Genomic DNA, 27,361 nt, shown 5'->3' with positions numbered 1-27,361 from the left:
GGAGAAAGAAGATGTCGAGTTAGTAACATGCAGTACTGGGATGAAAATGCATACAGATGGAGAGGGAGAGGAGGAGAGAGGAAAGAGGTGCATCATGGGAAGTCTCGCATTTGTTACTTCTAGGCTGGATTATTGCACTTATTATCAGGCAAGAGCTCATAATACCTTATTACCCCATTAGAACACTGCGCTCCCAGAATGCAGGGTTACTTGTGGTTCCTAGAGTCTCCAAAGGTAGAATGGGAGCCAGAGCCTTCAGTTATCAAGCTCCTCTCCTGTGGAATCAGGTCCCAGTTTGGGTTTCCTCTTTGATAAAACTTATAGTTAGGGCTGGCTTGGGTGAGCCCTGAACCATCCCTTAGTTATGCTGCAATAGGCCTAGACTGCCAGGAGACTTCCCATGATGCACCTCTTTCCTCTCTCCTCCTCCCTCTCCATCTGTGTGGGTTCTTACCCATTAATGCATGTTACTAACTCGACATCTTCTCTCTTCCGTAGTTTTGTCCTTTCTCATCTCTCTCATCTCTCCTGATGTCGCTTTCAGCAGGCATTTCTGCCTCCGGATCTGCAGAGTCTGGATCTGTGTTGTGGCCACCTGCTGCCCTGTGTTCCTGCACGACAACTGCTACTACAGTTGCTATTATTAGTCTTATTACTATTATTATCATTATTATTCCTATCACTATCATTCCTATTATTATTATTATTATTATTATGTATTACCACTACATTATTATTATTTTAAAATTCTAGGTGGAATTTGCATTGTGCCTCTCTCTCTCTCTCTCTCTAATAATATTATAAAGTGTACGGTCTAGACCTGTTCTATAGGAAAAGTGCAGTGAGATAACTTCTGTTATGAATTGCCATTATATAAATACAATTGAACTGAATTGAATCTTATGCAATTCTTTCTTCTTTTGCTTTATCAGCTGCAGTGTTCTTCTATTTGCAGGGAGATGGTGCCAGCCTCGGGCCCTTCATGAGGAGACTTTATGCAGTCACAGATGCCAGAGGTAAGAGTAAGACCAAATATGAAATGTGTTGGATGTGTCTGCATTCTGCAAATGAAGTATAACCATAAACCTTGCTGCAGGACATGACCGGAACAATAAATACGTCAGCAAGGAATGCAGTAAGTAACTCTTCATATTGCTGTTATCAACACTATTTGTCACATTTTCTCTTTCACAGTATGTCCGTTCAATATACAAGTGTCATCTACTCATTGGCATTAAAGCCAGAAACTGGACATGGAGCTAAAAATTAAGAAGTTGGAGATAAACAAGTATAAATTCAAACACAGCAGAAGGTCATGGTTGGGTCTTTAATTCATGTCTTTGTTTTTTGTCTTCACAGCTTGAACAAAATGAGTGAATTAATAAACAACTTCCAACACAACTGTGGCACATTTAAGCTTGACAGTTAGCCTGCATTATTACTTTCCCGAAATTTGGAGGTGGTGTCTGAAATTGGACACAATGTGCAGTGTACACAATACAGTGTGATGTTGTCTTGATCAGCAGACAAGGGACACTGTACATTCAATTATATGAATTAAAACTCATAATGTGGCAGCTTGCAGTAGTTTAGCATGGAAAGATACACAATTACAAATACAAATTATTTCACTGGATTTCACTGATTCAAGCAACTATTGAACCACAACACTAAAATAGATTTTTGATATACACTTATTGCTTGGAAAATACACATCCAAAATTCATTAGATGTTATAACTAACAATTTGAAAAATATTTCTGTACATATTTGAAATTGATAGAAAATGATAGAACATAGAAAATGTTAAAGGATAAGGCTGGGATTATGCTATATTTTTCTTACTGTCAACAAATCCCATAAAAAGACCAAAACCATAATTTCTGACTTCCCTATCTGTGGCTCTCAGCTCCAAGCCCATTGGTTCCTACTGAAGATGTAAATCTTTAAAAGCACTTCACACACATATGATTTCTTTTTTTAACAAGGCTCAGTAATTTCCTATAGGCTCAGTAATTTCCTATATTTTCTGGTCATTGTAGTTTTTAACAACTGTTACTCAAAAAGGCCGAAATAGTGCATTTGCTGGGAACTATTTTCAGCAGCACATTAATACACATTTTGTGTAAGTATTTCCGGCAGCATGGTGTATGCGGGATTGATCATTGTTTGTTTTGTTCTTTTCATGGAAAAAATGACAAGAAAAATATAGACTTTTGCCACTTACTTAAATGTCACAATCAAGAAAAGTAATTGTACTTTAATAATTTGTACCCACAGGCTCTAACGTTGTTAACATCTTTGCTTTTAGCAAAAACTTTGGATTGTCAGCTAAAGCTAAAGCCATTAGTATGTGGGGGCTCTTTGATTTCTAATATAATTATTATAATTATATTATAATAATTTCTAATTTCTATTTAATATTGCTCTGTAATGCTGATGCATAATATGAATGTAAAAAATTTCATTAAGGCTAAATAAGTAAATTTTGTGGTATCCAAATGGGAGATCTACCCTAAAACTGAATCCATTTAAGCTCTAGAGTTAAGACAATGTTATGCTGATGTTATTGTTTTTTAACAATTAGATCTTGTACAGTCACTTTTGAATTATTTTTGGCACAGTAATAAACAAGTTAAAATATATTGAAAACTTAATTAACAGGACACAAATAATTTTAATTTAAGTCCACCCTAGTGAAAAATCTCCAGATGAAATCACAATGTGGAATGCTGATTCTATACAATTTACATGCTCACAAATCACATTTTATCACACATATGGAAACTTAAATGGACAGAAGCAGAATATATATAAAAAAATCAATAGAGAATCATTTGTAGGCTTAAATAGGCACCGCTAAGGCATTTAGGTTGCTTATGTGCTCAAAGCTGCTCTACTAGAAAACCTGGCATGATACCCATGTTAAAGTCTGGTTTAGTGCCTATAAACATAAATACAAAGTGCATTTGGAAAACTCCATACTTGGCTCCTTAGCTGATGTTCAAGAAAAATAAAACATACAGATACCGGGAGTCAATCTACACGGTGCAGAAACAGAGCCATTTCTATTTAAAATAACATAGTGAACAGCTGAGGCAGTTTTACACAGATTACACATGATGATTGGGGTTCGGCTTGGATTCCCTCCTCTGATAAATGACTATCATTAGCTCTTTCAAGAGAACCTCCTTGTTAGTTTGTCATGATGTCAGCTTTATTGGGCTCTAAAAGGAAGACGCCAACATTTTGGGAATCAGTCCCATCAGTCTGATCTGCTAAGTGATCAGATACCAAAGTCATCCACTATGGTGAGTGATAGCAAGCCCAGTGATCTCTAATTATCAGATAAAAAAGACCTTGTACAATAGCAAAGCTAGAGGGAAACAGCAGCGCAGAGATCAAAAAGTGGCTGATGCTATGTGATATGTTGATTCTGAGTACTATATCACTGTTATATTAAAAAGATCTATAGGAAAAGTGCAATGAGATAACTTCTGTTATGAATTGGCAGTATGTAAATAAAATTGAATTTAACTGATTTTTGTATGCTTATGGTACTAAACCGTAAGTCACTGATTTTCCACTGTCATATACTACAGTCCACCTACAGATAACTATGTAAAATTGACATCATTTATTTGTTTATTTAATGCAAGAAGTGGTACATGTCAGTGGAACAGCAGTGATATGCTGTATAGGCATACAGCAGCATATGTCAGTAAGAATCTGTATATGCTGGTGGAACTAAAGCAACATAACATTTCTAAGTGCCATTAGTCAGTAGAACAGCAGCAGCATACCAAAAACCAACAGTAATATACCGACACATAGATTCGACACATGCTACTAGAACATGAGTGGCATACCACTTCTCAATCTGCCTCACTTTAGGGGTATTCTGATATCAATGTAGTATCTTGCATCAAACAGGCTTACAAGGCAGACTATCAATTTCCATGTACATAGGTGTGAGACCAAATATACAAATTATAGGAGAACATGAATAGTATATTCTATATGTCTTCATACTTGTCATGCATCACATATAAACTGATCTCATATTGTATGCGTGTATTATTCAGTATAGTTTGGCTAATTTTGCAAGCTTTAGAAATAAAACTAGACCACACTTTGCCACTCAGTCCAACTTCAAATTTTCATCAAACCAAAATAATTCAGGATTTTTGTTCTACATTCTTACAAAGGTGCATGCATGTTATCATATAAAATAGCCTACAATAAAACTAAGTGCAATTTATTTTCATCATCTCCCAGGTCACAGACCAAATACACTCTACCTTCCTCACAGACGGTCACGGAGCTCGCCGAAGCCTGCACTGCCATGTGCTGCAAAAGCTTTTAGGGATCACACCGAAACAGAAACTGCATGCTTGAATTTGTCAGTCGTGTGGGTTTCAGTTGAAGTGAATAAGGGACAGAGCGAATGGTCATGTGACCGCACCTTTAGTTGTACTTAAAATTAACCAGCATAGCTCTAATCAACTTTAACCTGAACAGCGGTCTAATCAGACATCCTGATACAGATTAGAATTCTAGATATTTACATGTTGGAACGATATAAAGTGAGGCATCACTCAGATGAAAATGTAGAACTCTCCCTGTGTGAGGGTCACAGCAGGGTGTGTCAGGCCTCCTGAAGGCCTGTGAGCTCACAGCTCTTCTTCCACAGCTCGGCTTGTAGCTCAGAGTCATAGGAAATGTCGGAGGACTGCCTCTTCTGGCCATTGTACAAGTAACAGCCTCCGACCCCTTCCATCTCAGGGGCAGCTGCAGCATAGATGGCTATGGATGCTCCCTCTGCTGGAGTCTGATGAGGACATGCATGAAGAAAAAGAACTGTCAACAAGTTGTGTTAAAAGAAAAAATGTCCGAATGAGTTCAGTTCCTCAGAATTCTGAGGTAGTTGTTCACCTTCTACTTTAACAAGCAAGACCTAAAGTCAATGGACCTCATGCAAGAACATTCATATTCTTATCCTAAACTTCTCTTACGCTTTGTCTTTGCTCATACAAGTGTTGCCAGTCAGATTCACCAAGCTCTCTTATAACTGCACAAACTTGTCATAAATTGCTCGTTTCAATCTGAAGAATACCACCTGTTCATGAGGAGGTGTGTGTTTCTAAGATTTGATCATTTGTGTTACCAAAGCACGGCCTAAGGCTACCTATTCTGCTCTGTTTGTGTTTCATTCACAAAATGTTACCACAGAGTAAAAAGAACTTCACAGTGCATACTCCTGCTGTTGGACATAAACAGACAAGAAGACTACAAATTTAGCAGTGTCGGTAGTCGTATTAGGGAACCCTAAAGAGAAAATATTACTACAACTGTCAGTGCCGTGACATCGCAGAGCCGTACCATGACAGAAATAAAGAAGAAATGGGATCACGTGAAGATATAGATGCCTGAAAAACCTCTTTGCTAAAAAGCAACTTTGCTAAAGCAAAGCGGGGAGAGGTGGTAAAGGGACGAGGCATCATAAAACGGATGACAGAATACATTCCGTTACAGGTGATGTTACCCTGTCAGGTAATTGAAATGGAGGATGTTAACATTCCCCTGGACAGTGACATGCATACTGTAGGATTTAAAACTTTTCTTAACTTTATTTTCTTTGTTTAATGTTTTCTAAATTAAGCTAAAAACCCCAAACATTTCAATTAGAGGAACAAACATAATGGACTCAACCAGGACCACATAGTCTCCCACACACATTTTACAGTTGGTAAAATATATATTGTTTCCGTTTAAATAAACGTTTTGCTAAGTTTTGTTGGCTGAACGCAGCCCAGGTGTCTCCTGAATCCAGGTGGTTGGCTGGCTCTGGCTAGCTCATAGTGAATTTAATGGTGGCCTGGCAAGCTGATTGGCCTGGAGTTTCAGGCCAGTGTTCTTCTTCTTTTCCTTTCGGCTGTTCCCTTTCAGAGGTCGCCACAGCGAATCATGTGCCTCCATCTAACCCTGTCCTCTGCGTCCTCTTCACTCACACCAATTAACTTCATGTCCTCTCTCACTACATCCATAAATCCCCTCTTTGGTCTTCCTCTAGACCTCCTGCCTGGCAGCTCCAACCTCAGCATCCTTCTACCAATATATTCACAGTCTCTCCTCTGAACATGTCCAAACCACCTCAATCTGGCCTCTCTGACTTTATCTCCGAAACATCTAACATGAGCTGTCCCTCTGATGTACTCATTCCTGATCCTGTCCGTCCTCGTCCCTCCCAAAGAGAACCTCAACATCTTAAGCTCTGCTGCCTCCAGCTCTGCCTCTTGTCTTTTCTTCAGTGCCACTGTCTCTAAGCTGTACAACATCGCTGGTCTCACCACCGTCTCGAACACCTTTCCTTTCATTCTTGCTGATACTCTTTTCTCACACAACACACCTGACACTTTTCTCCACCCGTTCCAACCTGCTCGCACTCGCCTCTTCACCTCTTTTCCACAGTCTCCATTGCTCTGAACCGTTGACCCTAAGTACTTAAAGTCCTGCACCTTCTTCACCTCTGCTCCCTGTAACCTCACAGTTCCACCTGGGTCCCTCTCATTGACACACATGTATTCTGTCTTACTGCGGCTAAGCTTCATTCCTCTGTTTTCCAGAGCAGACCTCCATCTCTCTAGATTTTCCTCCACCTGCTCCCTGCTCTCACTACAAATCACAATGTCATCCGCAAACATCATAGTCCATGGAGATTCCTGTCTACCCTCATCTGTTAAAAATACTAAATGAAATGGGTAAATGAAAGAGACAACAACACAAGGCAGCTACAGTCCCTCAGAACTGTAGACCGTCAGCCCCCCCGCCTGCTTTTAACCTGATGGTATGATCTCTGTCTGTCACCACACGTGATTGGTCGCATGCACATACACATCAACACAACGTTCGGTCAGTGCGTGGAGTGTGTGTGGCCGAGCATTTTCGAGAAAAAATGGACAGCACAGGAGAAAGAGAGAAACAGAAAAGGCAGAGCTGAGAAAGCCCAGAAGGAAAGTTCCGCTAAATGCTGTAAGATTACAGATATGTTCACGAGCAAGGAAAAGTGACTGGTGTTTAAAAAAGTAAAAAAACATACCAGCAGGGCCGCCCTCAGCATGCCATATCACAACTAACTTTCCCGAGTTGATTCTGTGTTTCAAAAATCTTAATCATGCTATGTAGGAAAGCAGGAGATGCGTATGCATGGAAATAATCTGGAATAAAGACCTGTATAGGCTACTCTTTACTGTCAGGTGGAAGTACCTCCAGTTAGAGCTACCAGAGCTTCATGATGATCAACACAAGTCCAGTCAGAGCTCTGAGGAAACGCCAGGTGCAAAACAAACACTCCAAAAGTGCACAAAAATTATGGACGTGCAATTGACTAACTCTTGAAACTGAAGACACTTGGCTGTTTTTAACTATTTTGGATGTTTTTTTTAACTAAAAGTAAAAGATATGTTACTGGCATAAACAGTAAACTGAAATATTTCAACAAAACGCTTAACAGTATACATGGTCTGTTGAGGATGGAGTGAATGTGGAGATTGGCCTGGACTGACAATAGATTCCCGGCCTGAATTATTATCCCAATCCGCCCCTGTTTAAGCATCAGGTACTGATAGTCCAGAGCTGTATGGGATAACCTGTACTTCTTGAATATGTGTAATGATAACAGCGCTGCTCAGCGGTCTTGCACATGAAGTCATAAAAATGTTTTTATCACGTTTTAGTCTTCTTACATTTTGCATGAAAAAAAACCTATTTAAATTTGTAAATTGTCCCCAAACTTGGCCATATCGCCCAGCTCTTGTATAGATAAATAGATTTAGCCTGTGTTAAGACAAGTCATATTAGTAAAAATGTACCCTGAACAGTATCTTGGCCACTGGTTTCTTCAGTGCCTGCGCAAGGCTCCACAGGTTGTCATACAGCGCTGTGTCCACCATGCCGGGGTCCACAGCATTGACGGTCACTGGGAAGCCGCTGGCCGTCAGCTGCTCCTGCAGGTAGTAGGTGAAGAGGACCAGAGCCAGTTTGCTTTGGGAATAGGCACCATGGGAACTGTAGCAGATCCTGGAGACAGGGAGGGGGAGGGGAGGATATAATTGTCTGCGGCACAACGGACTGATTTTCTGCTACATCTGATTTAAAAGTAAGAACAGTGATAATAACAACATATTCATATTTACTTTCCTCTTCAGTTCCAAAGCTTAAATACCTTAACCAGCCTGTCTCCCTGTGTTTCCTTCAGATTGTTTCACACACAGCAGAAACAACATGCACTCATTTCCTGAGATAAGCCAACGCCATCGATCAGATCTCAAAGTGCGAGCTGTGATGCCCTTGGGAAAGGACTCTTCTGTATTCTTCTTTGTGCTATCTATGTGGCAATACTGCTATGAAAAGCAATAACTGAGGGATATTCAACTACAGTTGACTACAGTCTGACCTTAGATGACGGATGTCTGCATTTAATGTAAAAACTGTGCACAGTGAAGGTATGCTTTTCCAAAACACATGCAGACTGATTCTGAGACTGAAGAATAAAATATTCTTAGTAGGGAAATTATGAAAACTATTATTCGCACAGTTGCACAATCATATACTGCAAGAATGATTTTAAAAAACACCGGCCATGAGCTCAAGTCTCTAAAATGTTTGAATTACTTTGAGTTTTTATATTTCAATTATTTAGTTAACTATTCAAATATTGTATATTTCCTTTACAATAAATTTCCCAATATTCAATTCAATTTTATTTATATAGTGCCAATTCATAAGAGAAGTTATCTCATTGCACTTTTCCTATAGAGCAGGTCTAGACCATACTCTTTATAATATTATTTACCGATTGTATTCACCTTATATATGCTTCCTCTAGGCAATGTTAGGAAACATAACTCCATAAACTTTCATTGTTATGCGGATGATACCCAATTATATCTATCGATCAAGCCAGATGAAACTAACCAGTTAGCTAAACTTCAAGCATGCCTTAAAGACATAAAAACCTGGATGACCTGCAATTTTCTGATGTTAAACTCTGACAAAACTGAAGTTATTGTACTTGGCCCCAAACACGTAACATTGCAAAAATCAGGCACATCCTGTCTCAAAATGATGCCAAAAAACTAGTGCATGCATTTGTTATTTCAAGGTTGGACTATTGTAATTCCTTATTATCAGGCTGCCCGAATAAGTTCCTTAAGACTCTCCAGTTGATCCAGAATGCTGTGGCACGTGTACTGACAAGAACTAGGAAAAGAGATCATATTTCTCCAATATTAGCTTCTCTGCACTGACTCCCTATAAAATCCAGAATAGAATTTAAAATCCTTTTCCTCACCTGCAACACTCTTAATGGTCAGGCACCATCATAACACCTTATTACCCGAGTAGAACACTGCACTCCCAGAATGCAGGGTTACTTGTGGTTCCTAGAGTCTCCAAAAGTAGAATGGGAGCCAGAACCTTCAGTTATGAAGCTCCTCTCTTGTGTAATCAGATCCCAATTTGGGTTCGGGAGGCAGACACCATCTCCACATTTAAGAGTAGGTTTAAGACTTTGCTCTTTGATAAAGCTTATAGTTAGGGCTGCCTTGGGTGAGCCCTGAACCATCCCTTAGTTATGCTGCTATAGGCCTAGACTGCCGGGAGACTTCCCATGATGCACCTCTTTCCTCTCTCCTCCTGTACCTCTCCATCTGTATGAATTTTTATCCTATTACTGCATTTTACTAACTCGACATCTTCTCCCTCCTGTAGTTTTGTGCTTTCTCGTTTCTCTCCTCTCTCCTTCTGTTGCTTTCAGCAGGTATTTCTACCTCCGGAGCTGCAGAGACCGGATCTTTGGCTGTGGGCCACCTGCTTTTTTCTTGCCACTGTCACCAAATGCTTGCACATGGTGGGATTTGTTGGGTCTCTGTAAATATTATTATAAAGAGTACGGTCTAGACCTGGTCTATAGGAAAAGTGCAATGAGATACCTTCTGTTATGAATTGGTGCTATATAAATAAAATTTAATTGAATTATTTACAGAGACCCAAAAAATCCCTCCATGAGCAAGCACTTGGCGACAGTGGCAAGGAAAAAGAAACCTTGGGCAGAACCAGACTCAGGGTGGGCGGCCATATGCCGCTGTCGGTTAGGTTGGGTTGAGAGAGAGAGAGAGAGAGAGAGAGAGAGAGAGAGAGAGAGAGAGAGAGAGAGAGAGAGAGAGAGAGAGAGAGAGAGAGGGAGGCAGAGGGGGGAGGGTGGAGAAGGAAGCACAATGCAAATTTCCCCTAGAATTTTAAAATAATAGTTATAAATAATAGTGGTAATATTAATATTAATACAACAACAACAATAATAATAAGAGTGATAGTGATAGGAATAATAATGATAATAATATTAATAAGACTAATAATAACAATTGTAGAAGCAGTTGTCCCAGATCCAGACTCTGCAGCTCCGGAGGCAGAAATACCTGCTGAAAGCGACAGAAGGAGAGATGAGAGAGATGAGAAAGCACAAAACTACGGGAGAGAGATGTCGATTAATGGGATAAAAATGCATACAGATGGAGAGGGAGAGGAGCCGAGAGGAGCTTAGTGAGGCTCAGATTACTGGCCTCATTAAACCTGTAGGTCACAGCCTCCTTAAAAAAAATTACGCGTTTTAAGTTTTATTCTTGAAATGCATTACGATGCAAACGCTGTTGTGTAACATTTTAAGATATAATGTAACCATTTACAATGTGAAATACAGTACATTTATAACTGAAATAGCATCGGATTGACACGATCATATTACTGCTACACCAAACATTTTTTTTATTATTTGTTTCTGTCATCGTTGCACTGTTAACTGTTAAAAAGACCCACACCATGGTGTGGCCCCTGGCTGCAGATTTGTGGTGCTGTGTGTTCACATTGTGTCACTCTGCAGCATCCAGACAACAGTATGATTTCCTGAAGAAGTGTCTTTCCATTTGTTGAACTCGTTATGGCTCAGCTGTTTCAGAGCAATGAGACCAGTGATGTGACTGGCTGAGACTGTGTTTATTAATCACTACACCCTCTGATCTATATTCCACTTCACCTAGCCCTGTAGCACTGCCACATATACATGAACCAAAATAGTAGGTGGAAACGCCCACACAGTCTGTGAGCCCAGGATGCTTCGCACTTGTCATTGCATTTGCGCGATTAAAATATGGCGCTATGTGTTTGTGAAACTGCCTAGTATAAAGACAACAGTTCTACGATTTCCATTGTTCCTCATACCTCCTGTTTAAGTCATTCATGTTCACAACTCCTGCGTAGTGTGTAGCAGAGGACATGTTGACGATTCTGGAGCAGCAGCCCTGTCTTCCTGATCTCTTCAGCATGTCCAGCAGCAGGTTGGTCAGCAGAAAGTGGCCGAGGTAGTTGAGCCCAAAGTGGAACTCAAAGCCATCCTCTGTCTGTGTCTCAGGAACCAGCATGGTTCCAGCTACATGAGAGAATGACAGAAGATAGGAGATATGTCTTTAGTGTACGTATATGCAATCACTCAACATAGTGTAAAAATTGTTTGACAAACACGTAGACTTTAAAAAAATGAAAAGCTATTAAATTATGCATTTATGGAGACAATCAAAGCAGCCTACCATTGTTAACCAGAACATGGAGGGGGAGACCTCTGTCTTTGAACGTCTGAACAAACTGTTGCACGGATTTCAGTGAAGTCAGGTCCATGAAGACAAACTCAGCTGTGAACAGAAAAAACATGTTAGCACAGATTCCAGAGGTAGAAGATTAATGATCAATCAATGATTTGAGCTGAAGCGCTGAAAATATTCAAAATATAGTGTACACTAATATTGATTTTTTTCGGTGGGCCTTCTTTTAAGGGGCTAAAACACGTTTTGCTGCTGACGTTGTCCACAGCAGCACATTGCTTAGCTTCCGTGCCGGTACAACTCTGCTTCTCCAAACCAGGGACGTGCTGACCGCCGTCTACTGCAGGTAATACACTGACTATGGATAAGTACCTCACACAGCCCCACTTCAATAAACCTGAACTATCCCTTTGTTTATGCTCACATGAGACAGTGTGGGGCGGGCCAGACGGCGCATGAGCACCACTGGACTAAACTGGCAAACTGTATATAAAGTAGTTAAAACTAGCTCCAGTAAAATGCTGCTTACACACCGATGTATCAGTGCTAACAATCTAATAATGTGATATAAAATAATATATCTGCAGAAGGAGTACTTATAGTTTTGATACTTTAAGTACATTTTATTGATAATAGTATCAATAGTAATACTACTAATTTTGAATGCAGGACTTTAACTTGTAATGGAGTATTTTTACATCATTGTACTGGTACCTAAGCAAAGGATCTACATACTTCTTCCACCACTGGTAATAAAAAAAGTGACAGGGTCACCTCATGTCTCTACCATTTTAGTCAAGTTACCCAAAGGGCAGTTTAAGGGAAAAACTGGAATTGAAAAAGAATATTAGTTCAGAGTTACAACAGAGTTGTAAGTCTGCACTGAATGTGGCCTCTGGGATTAAAGCTCTGTACAGCTTTGAAACTAGAATGTGTTCTCTAAATCCTGGCACAGTCTTATTTCTTAGCAGCTGCAGGCATGTTATTCATGGGTCACTCGCCACTGCTTGTGGCAATCTGAACTGACTGCTCTAGCACCTAATTAAATAAATTACACTGCATTACACTAATTGAGATGCCTCACAAGAGAGGGATTAAAGAAACGTGCTACAGAATGTCCATATAAAGCAGCAGAAAAAGCCTACTTAGAATTCAGTAAATCACTGGTCTAATTAGAACTGTTTCTCACACACAGTCGGACTGAAACAAAGAGCTCTTTGTGTTTAGGAGGAAATTCACCCCGCTGGAAGATTTTACAATTTTTAGGACACTTGCCTCTACATAATTTCAATTAGGTTATGAACAGCTGGCCACCTCCATGATTCCCATTTGAAGCTGCTTTCAGTCATCGGCCCTCAGCAGAGTTTGTACAAATTCAGTATTTAACAAGAGTTTTTTTCAAAATGAAAGGAAATAGGTTAAATCTCTACAGACACTGGCTGACTATCCATGAAGTCCTCAGGGAAGTGTTATAAGTAGAAAAGTTAAAAGCTCATTTGAGGTCTGTTCAGAACAAATGAGTTCAACCAAATAAACCCATACCCATAAGGCCTTGTGTTTCAAAGTCATTTCCTGGAGACATTTCACATTACATATACCACTCGACATTTCTCTTGGAAAGACACATATTTTCATCATGGCGCTGTTATCTAGTACCCCGTAAGTTAGACATTCTTCATTTGAAACTCTTAAAGCCTACAGTATTTTTTGTTTCATTTATTTATTTATTTTTTGCATGTTTGTACTGAAGTACTATATTTAAAGTACAATTATGAGGTACTTGTACTCCATTTTATTACATTTACAGGTTCCTTTCTTGACCTTGGAAATAGTAGTCTGGACGACCTATACTGAGGATTTTTGTCAAAACAAATATTTTGACTTTGTTTTTACTTCACTACATTTACATTGACAACTACACCAGAGTTACTAGTTACTTTGCAAATTAGATACAAAACATACGACTTTCTAAAATGTTGTCCATTGTTAAAACTACCCAGTGTAAAAAGAAGCTAAAATCTGTTGCAACTCAAAACAGCTACAACATTAAAATGTCTGCTTACATGTTAATGCATCAAGTGTCACGGATACTCCAGGCTCCACTACCCACTAATTATCCACACCTGCTCCCACAGCCAGCATGAAAGCCCTGCACGCACCTCAGTATGTGTCCGACCTTGTTTGAATGTAGGACTCGCCATGCCACTTGGCATAAACCCTAAATCATCTTTACCCAAGCAATCTCTCTCCTTCACACTTCCCTCTCTCCAAACCCACTCCCTCTGGCTGTTATCTAATAAAGAACATTCCTTGTCCATCTCGGTGTCCCCAGCCTGTCTGTTCCGTAACAGTAATCCAATTATATATGACAATGTAACAATGAAAGAGGCCATTCTGCTGCCTAATGAGTACAGTCACTTTTGATATAGAGTGTGTATGAGTGTTTTGTTGCTAATGCAAAGTACTTTTACTTTTAAATCAATTTAAAATACAATAAAATTTAATTTAAAGTTTAAAAGTAAAATAAAATAAAATAAATACATATAATGCTGCATTTTTACACTGTGGTATTACCACCTTTATTTAAAGCAAGATTATGCAACTCTTGCTGAACAGAGGCCACTGTGGCCATTACAGAATAAATTATTTTCATTTAGCAAGATTCTCAAGTCAGTTGCTTTAAAGACATCACCTACCTGGGTGTATTGAATTGAGCAACAATATGCATTATTGCTTATAGATTCAACTTTTCATTTATGAGTGCACACACATGCAGCTCTTTAATCAACAGTTACTGAAATCAGATAAGATGTTGGCTATCCTGTAAGGGGGGTGTGCAGCAAAAGTAGTTCTTTCATATAAAGCTTTCCTTGTAGAATATGAAAGCATTGCTTAAGATAAAATTAAAATAGGTTTGGAAACAATTTTAAAGAGATATAATACATATACTGTATTTAAACACAGAACACTTTAAACCTGCATTTTCATGTGTATCAAATTTAAATAGCCTACTGCAGGCCGAGCTTTGGTTTGAAGGCTCCACTTTGAGCACTGCTGCTGTGTCACTTCACATACCAGACTATTTTATAGCTAAAAAAATAGCTAAAATGCCAGATGTGACCAAAGACAGAGAGAGATGGAGACAGACAGATGATTACCTTTCCCCTTGCTGCCTTCTTCATGAATCATCCTGACCGCTGCTGTGCCCTCTTCTTTCTCGTTCCCAGCTGGAGATGATGGAGAACAGAGAGGCTTGGTGGGCAGATGTCCAGCAGACATCCACTTCAACTCAATCCAACTGCCTACACTGACTCAATAAGACTAAAGAATGTCATGTCATCTTTGTTTATAGCAGTAGTAATTATTCATGTATCCTGAAAATTCTTCCGTCATATATACAACATAGTCAATCTAAGCTTTTTTTTCGTTAATATAGCAGAAAACAACTATTTGCTATGTGAAGATAAAGTGGAGTAATGGCGTCCTGAGCAGAGGAGGACGTCACCCCCTCTGCCTGTGCTTTGTTTATACAGCCGGTCCGGCCTCGCGTGCATGTGAGTCCCTCCCTGCGAGCTGTTTTAAGGGTTTATTTCAGCCAAACCAGAGTTGGTGATTGTTAGAACAGTGGAAAGACTAACAAAGACGGTTTTGGTGAGCTTTATTTTGTTTTTGTCCAGTTTGAATGAAAGCGACCACGTCCTTAATTATGCGTAATTTTAAACCTTAATATAATTTAAATGGATGAGTTATGTAAAAATCATCCCCCTCAGGGGGAAGGGGGAAATTAGCTATAGAAACCCAAACCAGTTTTTGTACCAGGCTGTAAACATATTTACAGTATTTCTACTGTAAAGTTGTCTCTCTCTCAACATTTAGTGGCAGTGAAAGTCGCATATGGTATAATTATAATATTCCAATAATTTGGAATACTGAACAAAACACTGCATGAACTGAAATGACACAACATGTACTTACATACTTCAGTCAGTCAGTTCAATGGAATTTAGTCTGATGGGGGGGTAAGGTGCAAGGTGGCAGACCCTCCAGAGGCCACTGGTGGATCTTTCACACTTGTAGGTCTTTTAAATACTTTACACAATGTGTACCAACTCAAACAACAATTATTATAAATTATGATACACTGTAAATACAAAACATTGGGTTCCATGAGTCCAACCTTAGGATATAAACCGCAAATTTAAAAGTACAGCCAATGAAATGCTCAAATTAGCCACCTATCAGGTACATGTGTATCTATAAGCTAAATTCTCAAAAGCCCCAAAAGACAGAGCTTTGAAAAAAGGACAGCACAAATTGTTTCAAATGGACTACATATTTTGCTATGCAAGAAAGGGCCCCTATGTTGGAAACATACTACTAAACTGGATTTTACACAATTATAGTGCACAATCTTCTTTTAACAGTATTTGCTTCATTTATTTACTGTAAAATAATTAAAATGAGGGGAAAATTGCAAATTACAGCTGGAGTGCAAAAATGTATTAACTTGTATCAAGAAGGGGAAGCAGGGTATATATAATGTGGCTAAAGGCATATGATTGGACAGTAGCCTACCTATGACAACATGCATGCCCAGGCTTGCCAGGTGTCTCGCTGTCTCAAAACCCATTCCTCTGGTACCCCCAGTCACAATGGCAACCCTTCCATTTTGCTTGGGTAAGACTGTGTGGGAGGAGAGAGGGGACCACATGAGAACATTATGCAAGCCTTCATTTCCATTTTTTTTTTTTGGAATCAGTCTCAATATGATTAGATTTTTTTGTGTAAATAACAGGTAGGGTAAAATGTGGTTACATCACAGCCAGGTCACTGAGTGTTACTGATCCAGTTCCTGACGCTGCAGGGAGGAATTACTCTTTAGACTGTTTTCTTTGGAGCAGTTCATCTGTCAGATAAGATGCTGCCACACAGCAATCAATTAATAAAATTGAATCTGTTGCCCCTGTGAAAGATGAACAATTGTGATTTAAAAAAGTGAATCAATGTTGCAATAAAAATGGAAAGTTTGGACATCAACCAGTCAAGCAAATGTTGAAAACAAGATCTTTACTTTCACAGAGTTCTTTCATATCATAATTTATATGTGCCATTTTTAAAACTTGTCCACTGTATTTACAAGTACATACTTATTATTTATAAGTATTTACAAGTACATCCCAAACAAATTAAAAAAGTTTAATCATAGAGCCTGAAAAGAAAAGTGCAACAGAAAGGCCAAAAAGACACAACAGAGCTTACAACATAACGAGTAGATGTCTGAAGGAGGCATAGATACTGAGAGACAACACACAGTGCTAACCAGGGCTCCAGACTAACTTTTTACATTGGTAACCTTTTCATTAAGGTGCACCAGCACATAATTTAGGTGCACCCAATAATACATTTTAAGCATTACCTTTTTTGTCAGTTTGTCTGTATCTCCATCAACCATTAATCATATGTACGTCAAATCCGCGATTTGAACAGTCTTTTTTTTGTGTGTGTTGGCGACCACCTCAAGGAAGTGGACACAGACAGCGTTGCTGCTGTAGGTCAGGTTTACATTTAACCCATTCTTTTTCATAAGGATGATTTGGGAATTAAATTTAGTAAAAGGTAGCTCTTCTTCGGCTATATTATAAGCAGCGTTAAATTTTATTATCATTTCTGACTCTTCACTGCTTCGGTTTGCCACTGTCTGGCGCTGAAATGCTTTCTTGGAGACACTGTGATTTTTTTATGTTTCAATTCAGAATTCGATGCTCCGACAGCAAAAACACTGTTCCCAGCCATGCTTTGGCCGCACTCTTTACAATAAATGCAATGCTTGCTTAATGTTGGCCATGTTATCATATTTGAGCCACGGAAATTAGACAAGCCATTCTTTGCTAATGGCATATGTTTTGGACTTTTTGTATGTGGTAGGCTCTGGTTCTGGCTGGGAGTCAGATGAGGCCATCTCCAACGAACATATTGGGTCGGGATTAGGATCAATAGTTCTCTTCATTTTGAATTATGTTTTAAGGTTGTGATGTCGCTCACAATTTCTATCGTTCGCACGCAAGGAATATGGGAAGAGTACAGGTCTTCCCACACCACACACACACACACACACACACACACACACACACACACACACACACACACACACACAGAGACATGCCTGACACATGTGCAAGATGTACATTAGATCCTGCTATATGCTGACAAAATAATCTACAGAAAATATGTTTATAATATTTGCTCAAAGGCAAATGTCTGCACACCCATTTGGTGTTTGTTAAAAAATATTTGTATCTTTTATTTATTTATTTTTAAATCAGACCTGCTAAATTTCAGGTGCACCGGCGGACCAAAGAAAATGTTTAGTCGCACTTAACAGATTTTTTGGTCGCTTGTGCACCCTGGAACCCTGATTACTATTCTGTAATCACTAGAATTCTTTTAGTTTTTGATTACAAATGTGTTAGATCCAATATGATGATATTATGGCTGGTTTTGCTGTTATGTTTATTTCAATGAACTACATTTTCTGCACAGATTTTGACAGATTTGATGTCAACTATAGCAGCATTATGACTGGAAGCAGAGGAAACAGCTAGCCTGGCTCTGCACAAAGTAAAAAAAAGTCTAACAGCACCTCTAAAGCTTAATAATTAACACAATGTGTCTTATTTTGTTAACTCATACATGAACAGAAATGTAATAAGACTAAGACTCTACAGCCTTTCTACCTTGGTGAGGCTGTATTTTTGCATAGCAGTCATTTGAGCGAAATGCTAACATTAGCATACTAACACACTCACAATGACAATGCTAAAATGCAGATGTTGGCACGTATAATCTAATAAAATAAATATGGGCACCATATGTCTGTAGAAAATGTTATGGCAATCCATCCAATACTTGAGATATTCAGTTTGGATCTAGAGCCACACCGCTAGCATGGCTAAAAACAGCAATGTTTTAAGGAGAGTGACGTGGTGGAGCCATTTTTTGAGCAACAACCGCTAAACAGTTGGTTTTACATTTCTGTTTACAGATTAAACAAAAGGTAGTTAACTAGTGGGCTTTGGAGGTGTTGGTAGGTGTGTTTTTCAACTTAGGATCGATTTAGGCTAGGCCGTTTCTCCTGCTTGCAGTCTTTGTGCTAGCTAGGCTAAACATGTCCTCATGTCCTGGCTTTAGCTCTATACTTACCGCAGACATGAGATTGACAACAATCTTCTTATCCCACTCTCAGAAAGAATGCAAATAAGTGTTTTCCCCAAAAATATTACATTTTTTTTTTTTTTAAATGACTCGGCAAGATAATATAGGCCAAACTCTTTTCATACAGATTATAGGCCAAAATTCAAAGATAGTTTATTATAACAGGTCCATTACATTTTACTACTACTGACTGATACACCTTAATTATATTTGTAATGCTTCAGCAGGTCTGGTATGTAGGCCCACAGTATGCAGGGAATAATGTCATCAAAATTCTTTAACTTTTTGCAATTTTAAGCAGTCATTCAAGTGGCTGACCCAGACTACAGTTTCCTTCCCAAACATTGTCCAAATCATCCTCACAGGGTTCAGGCTCATAGTAGTTTCGCGAATTCTCATACAAGAAGATCTGTTGATCTACTAAAGCTGGAGCTATACGGTTTCTTTTCCCACACAGCACAGTCCCAGAGGAGCTGAACAGCCTATGACAAGGTACACTCATGGCAGGAACACACCAGTACTTCTGGAGTACCTTGGGTAGGGTGGGGAACAAGGGTGCATGACTTGACCACCACAGTAAAGGGTCTTCATCCAGACCTAAAACTCTTTGTGATTTGTAGTTGCTCAGCTCCTCTACGACCTGTGCATGCAGCTCCTCCTGGCTCTGGTCTGCATCAGACTGGCAAAATATGGCAGCCAAAGGGTTGTTTTGGGTTGCACTGCTGGCTGAAGATTCTCTTACAGGTGTCTGCTTTTTGCTAGGTGGTTCGTCAGATACCAAGGAGAAATCATCTAGACAAGGCCGCTCCGCAATCTGCTTCTCAAGGATTGCTTTTGTCTCCTCAATGATGTTATTCTCAACTTTGGAGCGTTCCTGAGTGGACAGGAAAGGCAACTTCTTGTACCGAGGATCCAGGAAGGTAGCAATGTTGAGGAATGTTGAAATTTCTTGCGATAGTTGTGAATTCTGTGAATAGGTGCTTGATAGGACCTTTGAGATGACCTCTTTGGTCATGCTGATCTCTTTGAGGTCCCCTTCCTTGACCTTGAGGGTGGTATTCAACAACATATGAAGCACAGGCCTAACCATGCTAATGGTTGGGTACCTGCAAGAAGTTATCATGTTTGCCACAACTTTAAAAGGCTGGAGGACTTCAATCAAGCCCTCCAACAAGGCCCAGTCAGGGCCATTAAAGCTGAAATGATGGCAACTGGAACTCTCTATAAGCGTTGCAGTTACAGCAACCTGTTGCTCTTTCAGTCTTTGTAACATTGCCAATGTGGCCAACCAAGACCTACCCCTGTCTGTGACAAGTGAACACTGAGCGAGGCCATGCTGCTTCTGTTTTTCCTTTAGCAGATACATTGCCGGTTCTCTGAAATGATCAACAAGTTTGCGGCAGCATCCCAAAAAGCTGTCAACTCGTGGCAGCTGGAAGGCTTCATCCATTGCACGATTGATGGTATATCCAAGGCAAGGCATTTCCACTGATAGTTCCAGGAGCGAGCATGCTTTGACAATGTCCACGGAACCATTTGTGGTGGCACCGCTGACTTTATGAGTTATCCCCCATTCAACAAAGGCTTCATACATCGCTCTGGTGATGTTCTCGGCTGTGTTGTCCTCTTGTACTTCAAACGTTTTAAGGCACTTGTTGGTCACAGAGAAGCCAGTTGAACTGTTGTAATTAACTGAATGCATAGAGAGTGAAATGTATGTCCTATTCTGCGTTTGGCTTTGCCAAAGGTCTGTAGTAACGCCACAGTTCAAAACCCCAGCAAGCTCACTAAAGACCATGTCCCGGGTACGGCAATACATCTGAGGAAGCATTTTAACTGCCAGGTCGCTTTTGCTCGGTGGAGAGTATCCAGGATCGACGGTACTCATTAAGGTCTTGAAAGTAGGCTCTTCAACTACAGATACAGGGTACAACCCCTCGCAGATGAAGTTGATGACAGCAGCAGTCAGATCATTGTGTCGTCTGTTTTCATAGTCTAAGCTCTGCCTTAAGTTTGTGTCCTGGGATTGTTGCTGAACATGTAGACCTGAAGGCTCAGTCTTTATCCTAGAGAATGCTGTGGCAAACGCCTCGCGCATCTGATCTGTGTTGCTCTTCACAAACTCACTGAACTCTACAGGGTGGTTTTTTTCAAGGTGGTACGACAGATTGGAGGTGTTTCCAGAGTACGCAATTTGACTCATACATACGCGACAGTATATCCGTTTCCAGTGCAATATGCAGCCATCTGCATCTGTGTCAAAGCCAAAGTATTTCCAGACTTTGCTTTTTGCCCGTGGGTGTGCGACAAGATTGAGGCCAGAGCATGAAGGTCCTGAACTTTTACCCTCCATTGGTTCCTTCAGTAAGCAATCCACTTGGATGCCTTCACTTATTGAGTACCTAACAAGAATAGTGAAATAAACATTTGAGGATGTTGATAAAAACATTACAGCATTTGTGAAGCTACACTGAGATAGGATTGTAAAATCTTTCAGCAATGTATACATGCACACAAGAAACCAGATTACTGTGAGAAATCAGTTTAAGGCAGGAAATCAGATTACTTTTACCCGTGCTGCTGTCTGATCTGATCGCCAAAAACCCAGTTCACATGCAAATGGTCATTTAATTCCATTTCTCCCATACCCTCTCATTTTTCAACCAAGACTGAAAAATTAAAAACAGGATGGAGGCTAACAATGTTTCCTCAGCCAAGTCCATCTTTTTTATTATTATTATTATTTTCTATATTACTTCTCAAAATACAATATCACTTTAAGAAAGGAAGAAAACTCAGCCTGTTAGTTTCAGTTTTAGGTCATGTCAAATTCAGTATTGATTTATGTTTGAAACGATGGTACAAGTAATCTTTTGTTGGCTGCAGGATTTTCATCAAACACATGCCCACATATAAAAAATGCTTAAAGACTATTTCTTCAGTGATTTCCTGAGGTCTTGTTGTTCCCATGATGTTGCCAGGCAAACAGCGGAGATTCAAGGAAGTGACTGCTCCTGGCCAAGACACTGTTCGGCACATAACCCCCCATAACATCACAAAGTGTTGTTTTTACATTTTGGTTTTTGATACAACATTTAATTAGTGAGCTTTACAGGTGCTGGTAGGTGGATTCCCATTTATGAGTTAAGCTAACAGGCTGCTGGCTGTGGCTTTATATTAAACAGATTTGAGAGTGGTGACAATCTTCTCATCTCATTCTCAACAAGAAAGCAAATAAATGCATTTCCTGAAATGTTAAACTATTCCTTTAATATGAAGTAATCTGAGATAGTATTAAAACATGCCTAACTAGCTAATTCATCAAGACACACAGGAAGCTAATCTGTTAAGCAACAAGAGCTAGTAATATCATTTCACATTTTACAGTTTGCACATTTTACACTCCAGTTATTGAAATTGTACGTAAGGATAAATTCTTTTGTTTTTTTTACAATCTAGGCATAATAGTTTTAGCTATTAAATTGTACCAGTTACAACAACATTTCAGCTTAACGCCATAGCTATGGGTTCACTGGGGCACAGCTCAACACAGCTTTGCAATGGTGTCCAGTGAACATTGCAACATGAAGCCTCAGACAGATTTTTGACAAATCCAAAATTTAACTGATTATCTAAACCACTTATTTGAAGGTGAAAATGAAGGAAGATGTAAAAATTATCACCAGCACAATTTCCTGTAAAGTCTTATTAGGTCTGAGAGAGCTACTTCCTTCTTCAACTTTGACCTACTCTACTTATTTGAAACTTATCTTAAACTCCTGACGTGTGTAAATGTTGTCCATAACCAACAACAGTGATGTCCAAAACTATAAAAAAAATTAAAAAAAAAGAGCCAGGCTGCAAAACTGGAATTTTTGCTTCATAGATCATTAGCCAGCCAGGCTTTTTGTCATGGTGTGGAATATTCCATGTAAATAACACGAATTTAGGAAATCTCCTTACTACTTGTTAACCAGCCTGCATTCTTTGAGAGATTATACAAGTGTGTGTCTGGAGACACACACACAATCACCTCTTTGTCTTAAAGTATAATGCATTAATGATTTCTCAGTCTAGCGTCACATGCTTTAAGACAAATTTTCCTTTTGGTTTATGGCTTTAACTTTCAATGAAATACTCAGAACAGTAACACTCAAAACACTCTCAGTCCAGTGTGAGTGTGCATTAAGGGCCTTACAACAAGATAGTTGTTATTTACAGGCAGCTGTTCCACGTGTTGCTTCACTGTTTTCAGTGTTTTGACTGTCCGTCTGTTTCAGTTCATTTGAACTCAAGGTCCACTTACTAGCTTTTTCCACAGCTTTTAATCACATCTCATGGTCTTCAGCAGATGGGCTTCAATATGTTGTTCAACTTCAACTGAACAAACTCTTGAGAGCCTCTGGAAAAAGTATCCAACTTACTACTACTCACTACTTTCAAGGTCAACTTTCAAGGTCAAGAGTGAAGTTAGAGTGAAGACTTACCCAACTTTTTTTAGGCAGGTTTCCCTACATTAACATGGCTACATTAACATGGCACTCATTTGACTATCTGACCAGTGGAAGGTGTTAATAAACACTTTCTGTGTTTGCATTTCTGCTGTTCTTTTAAATAGATTAGTCTATGGAGAATATATCGCTCCTATAGTCATGCTAAAGGTTATTCAGGTTCTCATGTCAAAAAGAGTATTGACATGTAGTTTAACTTCAGCACCTTTAGATCTGCAAAGAAATCATTCATGAACGAGTGCTGCTCTATATGGGTCATATTTTAGAACCTAATGACAAGGGTTGAATAATGTCAAATTATTGATCAATGAACAGAAAAAATGTCTTCATAAGCAGCGTCTAGGGCTAGGCAATAATTCAATTTTATCATGTATCAGATTTCAGCAAAATGACATTGTGATTTTATGATCTTGGAAATTCAAAAGTTATTCAAATGAATGACTGAATAAACGTAATTCATTATTAAAGTTTTTCTTTGTCTCATTTAAATAATTTGCTCTCATGTAATACATGACAGTGGAACAGTTCCTTGCTTTCACCATCTGTTTGATTAATGTGTGATTATGATTAGTGTGATTTTGCTTACATTCGACATATTGTGATATATATCGATATCAGAAAATATCCTTATTAATATTGTAATAGTATTCTATTCTATTCATTATGTAATTATGAATAGAATTTAAGGATCCATGTAATCCAGAGAAAATAAAATATTTTCTGCTCAGTATGTTTTAAAAGGTACTTACAGAAAAGTGTTACAGAAGTTTAGTATTTAATACTTCATAACAGGCCACAACATTCAGGTGAATACAGCCACATTTTCAGTGGATACTATGTATGAAGCCTTATCCCTGGAAAGTTACACAGTTTCAATCTATCAGTCAATCAATCACGTTTGTCACATGTAATCATATAAGGTACAATCAGAGTGAAATGTAATCCCGCCAGTTCCTTCAATTTGTGCATTAAAAGGGACATTTGCATTATACAGTTGAGGCCAGGGGAGAACAACTCTTCATTTGTATAAGACACAAAGAGATGTTTGATTAACGATGATAAATGTAACTGATTTTTATGCTAAAATCCAGTTGTAGTTTCTTTAAAGTTTGGATTGTCAAGTGGGGACAGTATGTGGCCTACAGGTCACAGACTTCTAGTTCTAGTTAACAGGCTGTTAAATCATAAATGTAAGAGAACTATTAATGTGAGTTGATTTGAATAAAAACTGTTTCATTCTAGCAGGTAGATACGCTATTAGACAAACTTGGGTCTCATTGATACATTGGCTATTCTGAAATTCTGACTAGTTAACGGCAAATGTTTCAATGTTCATGGGCACCTGACTATTACTTTAAGACAGACTTGAAGAAATGTGAACCTGTCCTTTAACGGTGCCAGTAGTGGCAGGGACAGGCTGTGCACTGACAGTGTCACCAAACTCCGTTAAGAATATATCCAATTTAACGTCGTCATGACTGTTTACAATCGTAAACCCCTTTGAATAATCTGGCTTTATCGCTTTCAATAGTTGCTCTTCTAGCTAGTTAATTCCAAACACACAAAGTATCCCTCTAGCAGCATTTCTTTTCACTACAGTCGCATTTTTCAGATTTGGTTCACAAGGTTAGCTACCTGTCATTATTTTCTTGGAAGATTACAAAGAGCTAGGTTAACGGTAAATCGAGTGACCCACTCATCAAACTTTACATGCTTGGCGAATCAGATCATGACGTTATGCCGAATTGTCCAGAAGACACCGATATTAAAAGTCTTAACTCAGGTTCCATCAACTATGTTCATTTGTCGATAATTAAAGGTAATATTTTTGGAAAAAGTCACATTTCTAAAAGAGTTCAGCATGCAAACGGAACCTATTCTGGAAACTTGGAAATTATAACTATAGAGAATAACGTTACATATTAGCAGACAGTAACAGACATTTGGGAGATATAAAGTGACCTGACCTGGTAGCGTAAAGGATCTGTTGAACATCTGATAGAGAAGAACTTTAATTCCGCATAAATACAGCCTGACAAGAGGCACCAACACTGACAGCAACCACATCGCTCTGTTTCAGACCGAATAGCTTCCGAGTCCAGCTGTGCTTCGCGTCAATGAGTCCGGCTCGGAGCCTGCGTGGGATTAGCCTGTCCGTAGTTCCGCCCCGAGGAAAATTGCGTCACAAGATGCCAAAAAAAGAAATTAACTGTTAAAACAAGAACTTTTTTTCTTCTACTACATTTTATGAATGTACTGTATTGTAGGCTAAAGCTGTGTGTAGTTACTAATAATTGATGTAGACGTGGTGGAGAGGTAAATCCACATAACAAACACACCCTTTAATTTGCACAATGGAGATTACAAAATCTATAACTATAACATATTATTATGCTATGCAATCTCATATCTTACCTCGGAAATAAATACGGTATAAAAGTCCCTAATAGTGTCTAATACATGAGTCATGAGTCAAAAATACCAATACAGGATTTCCTAAACACACTTTATAAAAATACATACTATGAATTATAGAAAAAATAAATGAACTTGATGTTGCTTAAGACCTGTATTGTACTGATCAAAAAGTTATTTTTATTGGCCTTATAGCCTAGCTAGATTATTGCACAGGCTGGCCAAGACTGCCGCCCAGGCGCCTCACAGCCGCAGATTGGCCACTCTTTCAGAGGAAACAGGACCCGTAAAAATGTTTAAATACTGTAAGTAATTAGACAGATGTGGTTGGGCTCATGATATACATTTTGTTTTGGAATAATAAATCACTCACTGCTGTGTCAATCTGGGTAACTGTGCAATATAGCAGCAAAACAGCTGGGAGATCAGGGTGACTAAAATCTACTAAAGAAATCTTCATCTAGTCAGCCACATAATGCAGAGCCACAGCAGGAGGACCCACAGCTGCAAACAACTGCAAGTGGACCTTTGGAATGTAGCCGCAGCTTGCTGCAGGTTTGGTGAAAGCACCAGTCAAGCTGACCATGACCATGCCCCACAGCCATCTCCCTCAGGTAAAAAGGAGCCTGAAACAGACGGACAGACATCTCAGCAACCCAAAACATCACCATGTGATACACTTCTATTTTAATAGATGCAACTGTCTACACAGGCCGCTTATTATCTCACTTGTGACAGAATGCACTTTACACACTAAACAGCAACCCAAAGTGCCTTTCTTTGGTTTTGAGTTTTTCTTCTGTGATCCTGTGTAGGAGGACAGAAGCTTCTGCTGCTGCACTGCTGAAGCAGCCTACTGCTTTTATTGTGTAGACACAGTCGGGGCTTGTGCAGACACAGTGTTAAGGCCCTTTATTTGTTAACTGGTTAATTATCTTATGTTATGTTAATTATTAAATTTAGTTCCCCAACATGAAGGTCTAAATCCTGCTAAAGTCTGAATAAATTGGTCATGGTTTTGGGTTTTTGTCCTGTTATTTCCTGTTTTAATTTGTAATATTCTCCTTCCCTCTTGTGTCTGGTAGTTTTGCTTCCTGTCTTTGATTGCTTTCATTGTTTTCACCTGTGTCTCGTTACCTGAGTGTATTTAGTCAGGGTTCTTTCTTTGGTCTGTGTCAGATTGTTGTAGTATCTCTGTCAAGCGCCCTGGTTCTGTGTACGTGTGAGTTCTGGAGTCTTCCTGTCCAGGGATTTGTTGGGTCTCTGTAAATAATATTATAAAGAGTACGGTCTAGACCTGCTCTATAGGAAAAGTGCAATGAGATAACCTCTGTTATGAATTGGCGCTATATAAATAAAACTGAATTGTCTTGTGCCTTGCACCTTGCCTTTCTGTGGATTTTGGATTTTGCCTGCACACCGTTGGATTTGTGTTTCTGTTTTGGACTGCTTACCTGCTGAGAGTTGTTTTTGCTTGCCAAGTCAGTGTAAGCCTTTTGTTAATAAAATTATTGATCTACACCAGCTCTACCTGCTAGTCTGCGTTTGGGTCATATTCCATTGAACTCTTGC

General features: G+C 39.1%; 2 protein-coding genes and 1 long non-coding RNA gene across 4 annotated transcripts; 1 reads left to right on the top strand and 2 right to left on the bottom strand.

The window, feature by feature from the left end:
* Nucleotides 1-865: 865 nt before the first annotated feature.
* Nucleotides 866-1,592, top strand: LOC122872092. The gene is made up of 2 exons (XR_006377013.1): nt 866-1,016; nt 1,097-1,592. It is a non-coding gene; the product is annotated as an uncharacterized LOC122872092 (long non-coding RNA).
* On the bottom strand, nt 1,314-25,480 carry dhrsx (dehydrogenase/reductase (SDR family) X-linked). Of its 2 annotated transcripts, XM_044187799.1 has the most exons (8): nt 25,342-25,471; nt 16,467-16,614; nt 16,227-16,334; nt 14,810-14,878; nt 11,640-11,741; nt 11,275-11,482; nt 7,872-8,079; nt 1,314-4,831 (listed from the first exon to the last, which is right to left on the bottom strand). In XM_044187799.1, the coding sequence occupies exons 3-8, from the start codon at nt 16,279-16,281 to the stop codon at nt 4,649-4,651; spliced, it is 825 nt and encodes a 274-aa protein (XP_044043734.1). In that variant the 5' UTR covers nt 16,282-16,334; nt 16,467-16,614; nt 25,342-25,471; the 3' UTR covers nt 1,314-4,648. The 2 variants fall into 2 exon arrangements, with proteins under 2 accessions (XP_044043734.1, XP_044043733.1); XM_044187798.1 differs by lacking the exon at nt 16,467-16,614 and having other exon boundaries at nt 25,342-25,480.
* On the bottom strand, nt 16,702-25,478 carry LOC122872089 (E3 SUMO-protein ligase ZBED1-like). Its single transcript, XM_044187797.1, has 2 exons — nt 25,342-25,478; nt 16,702-21,265 (listed from the first exon to the last, which is right to left on the bottom strand). The coding sequence occupies exon 2, from the start codon at nt 21,214-21,216 to the stop codon at nt 19,165-19,167; it is 2,052 nt and encodes a 683-aa protein (XP_044043732.1). The 5' UTR covers nt 21,217-21,265; nt 25,342-25,478; the 3' UTR covers nt 16,702-19,164.
* Nucleotides 25,481-27,361: the final 1,881 nt, after the last annotated feature.

Source organism: Siniperca chuatsi, linkage group LG24, assembly GCF_020085105.1.
Source record: "Siniperca chuatsi isolate FFG_IHB_CAS linkage group LG24, ASM2008510v1, whole genome shotgun sequence".
Lineage (NCBI taxonomy): Eukaryota > Metazoa > Chordata > Actinopteri > Centrarchiformes > Sinipercidae > Siniperca > Siniperca chuatsi.
This window is presented reverse-complemented; position numbering and strand designations above follow the sequence as displayed.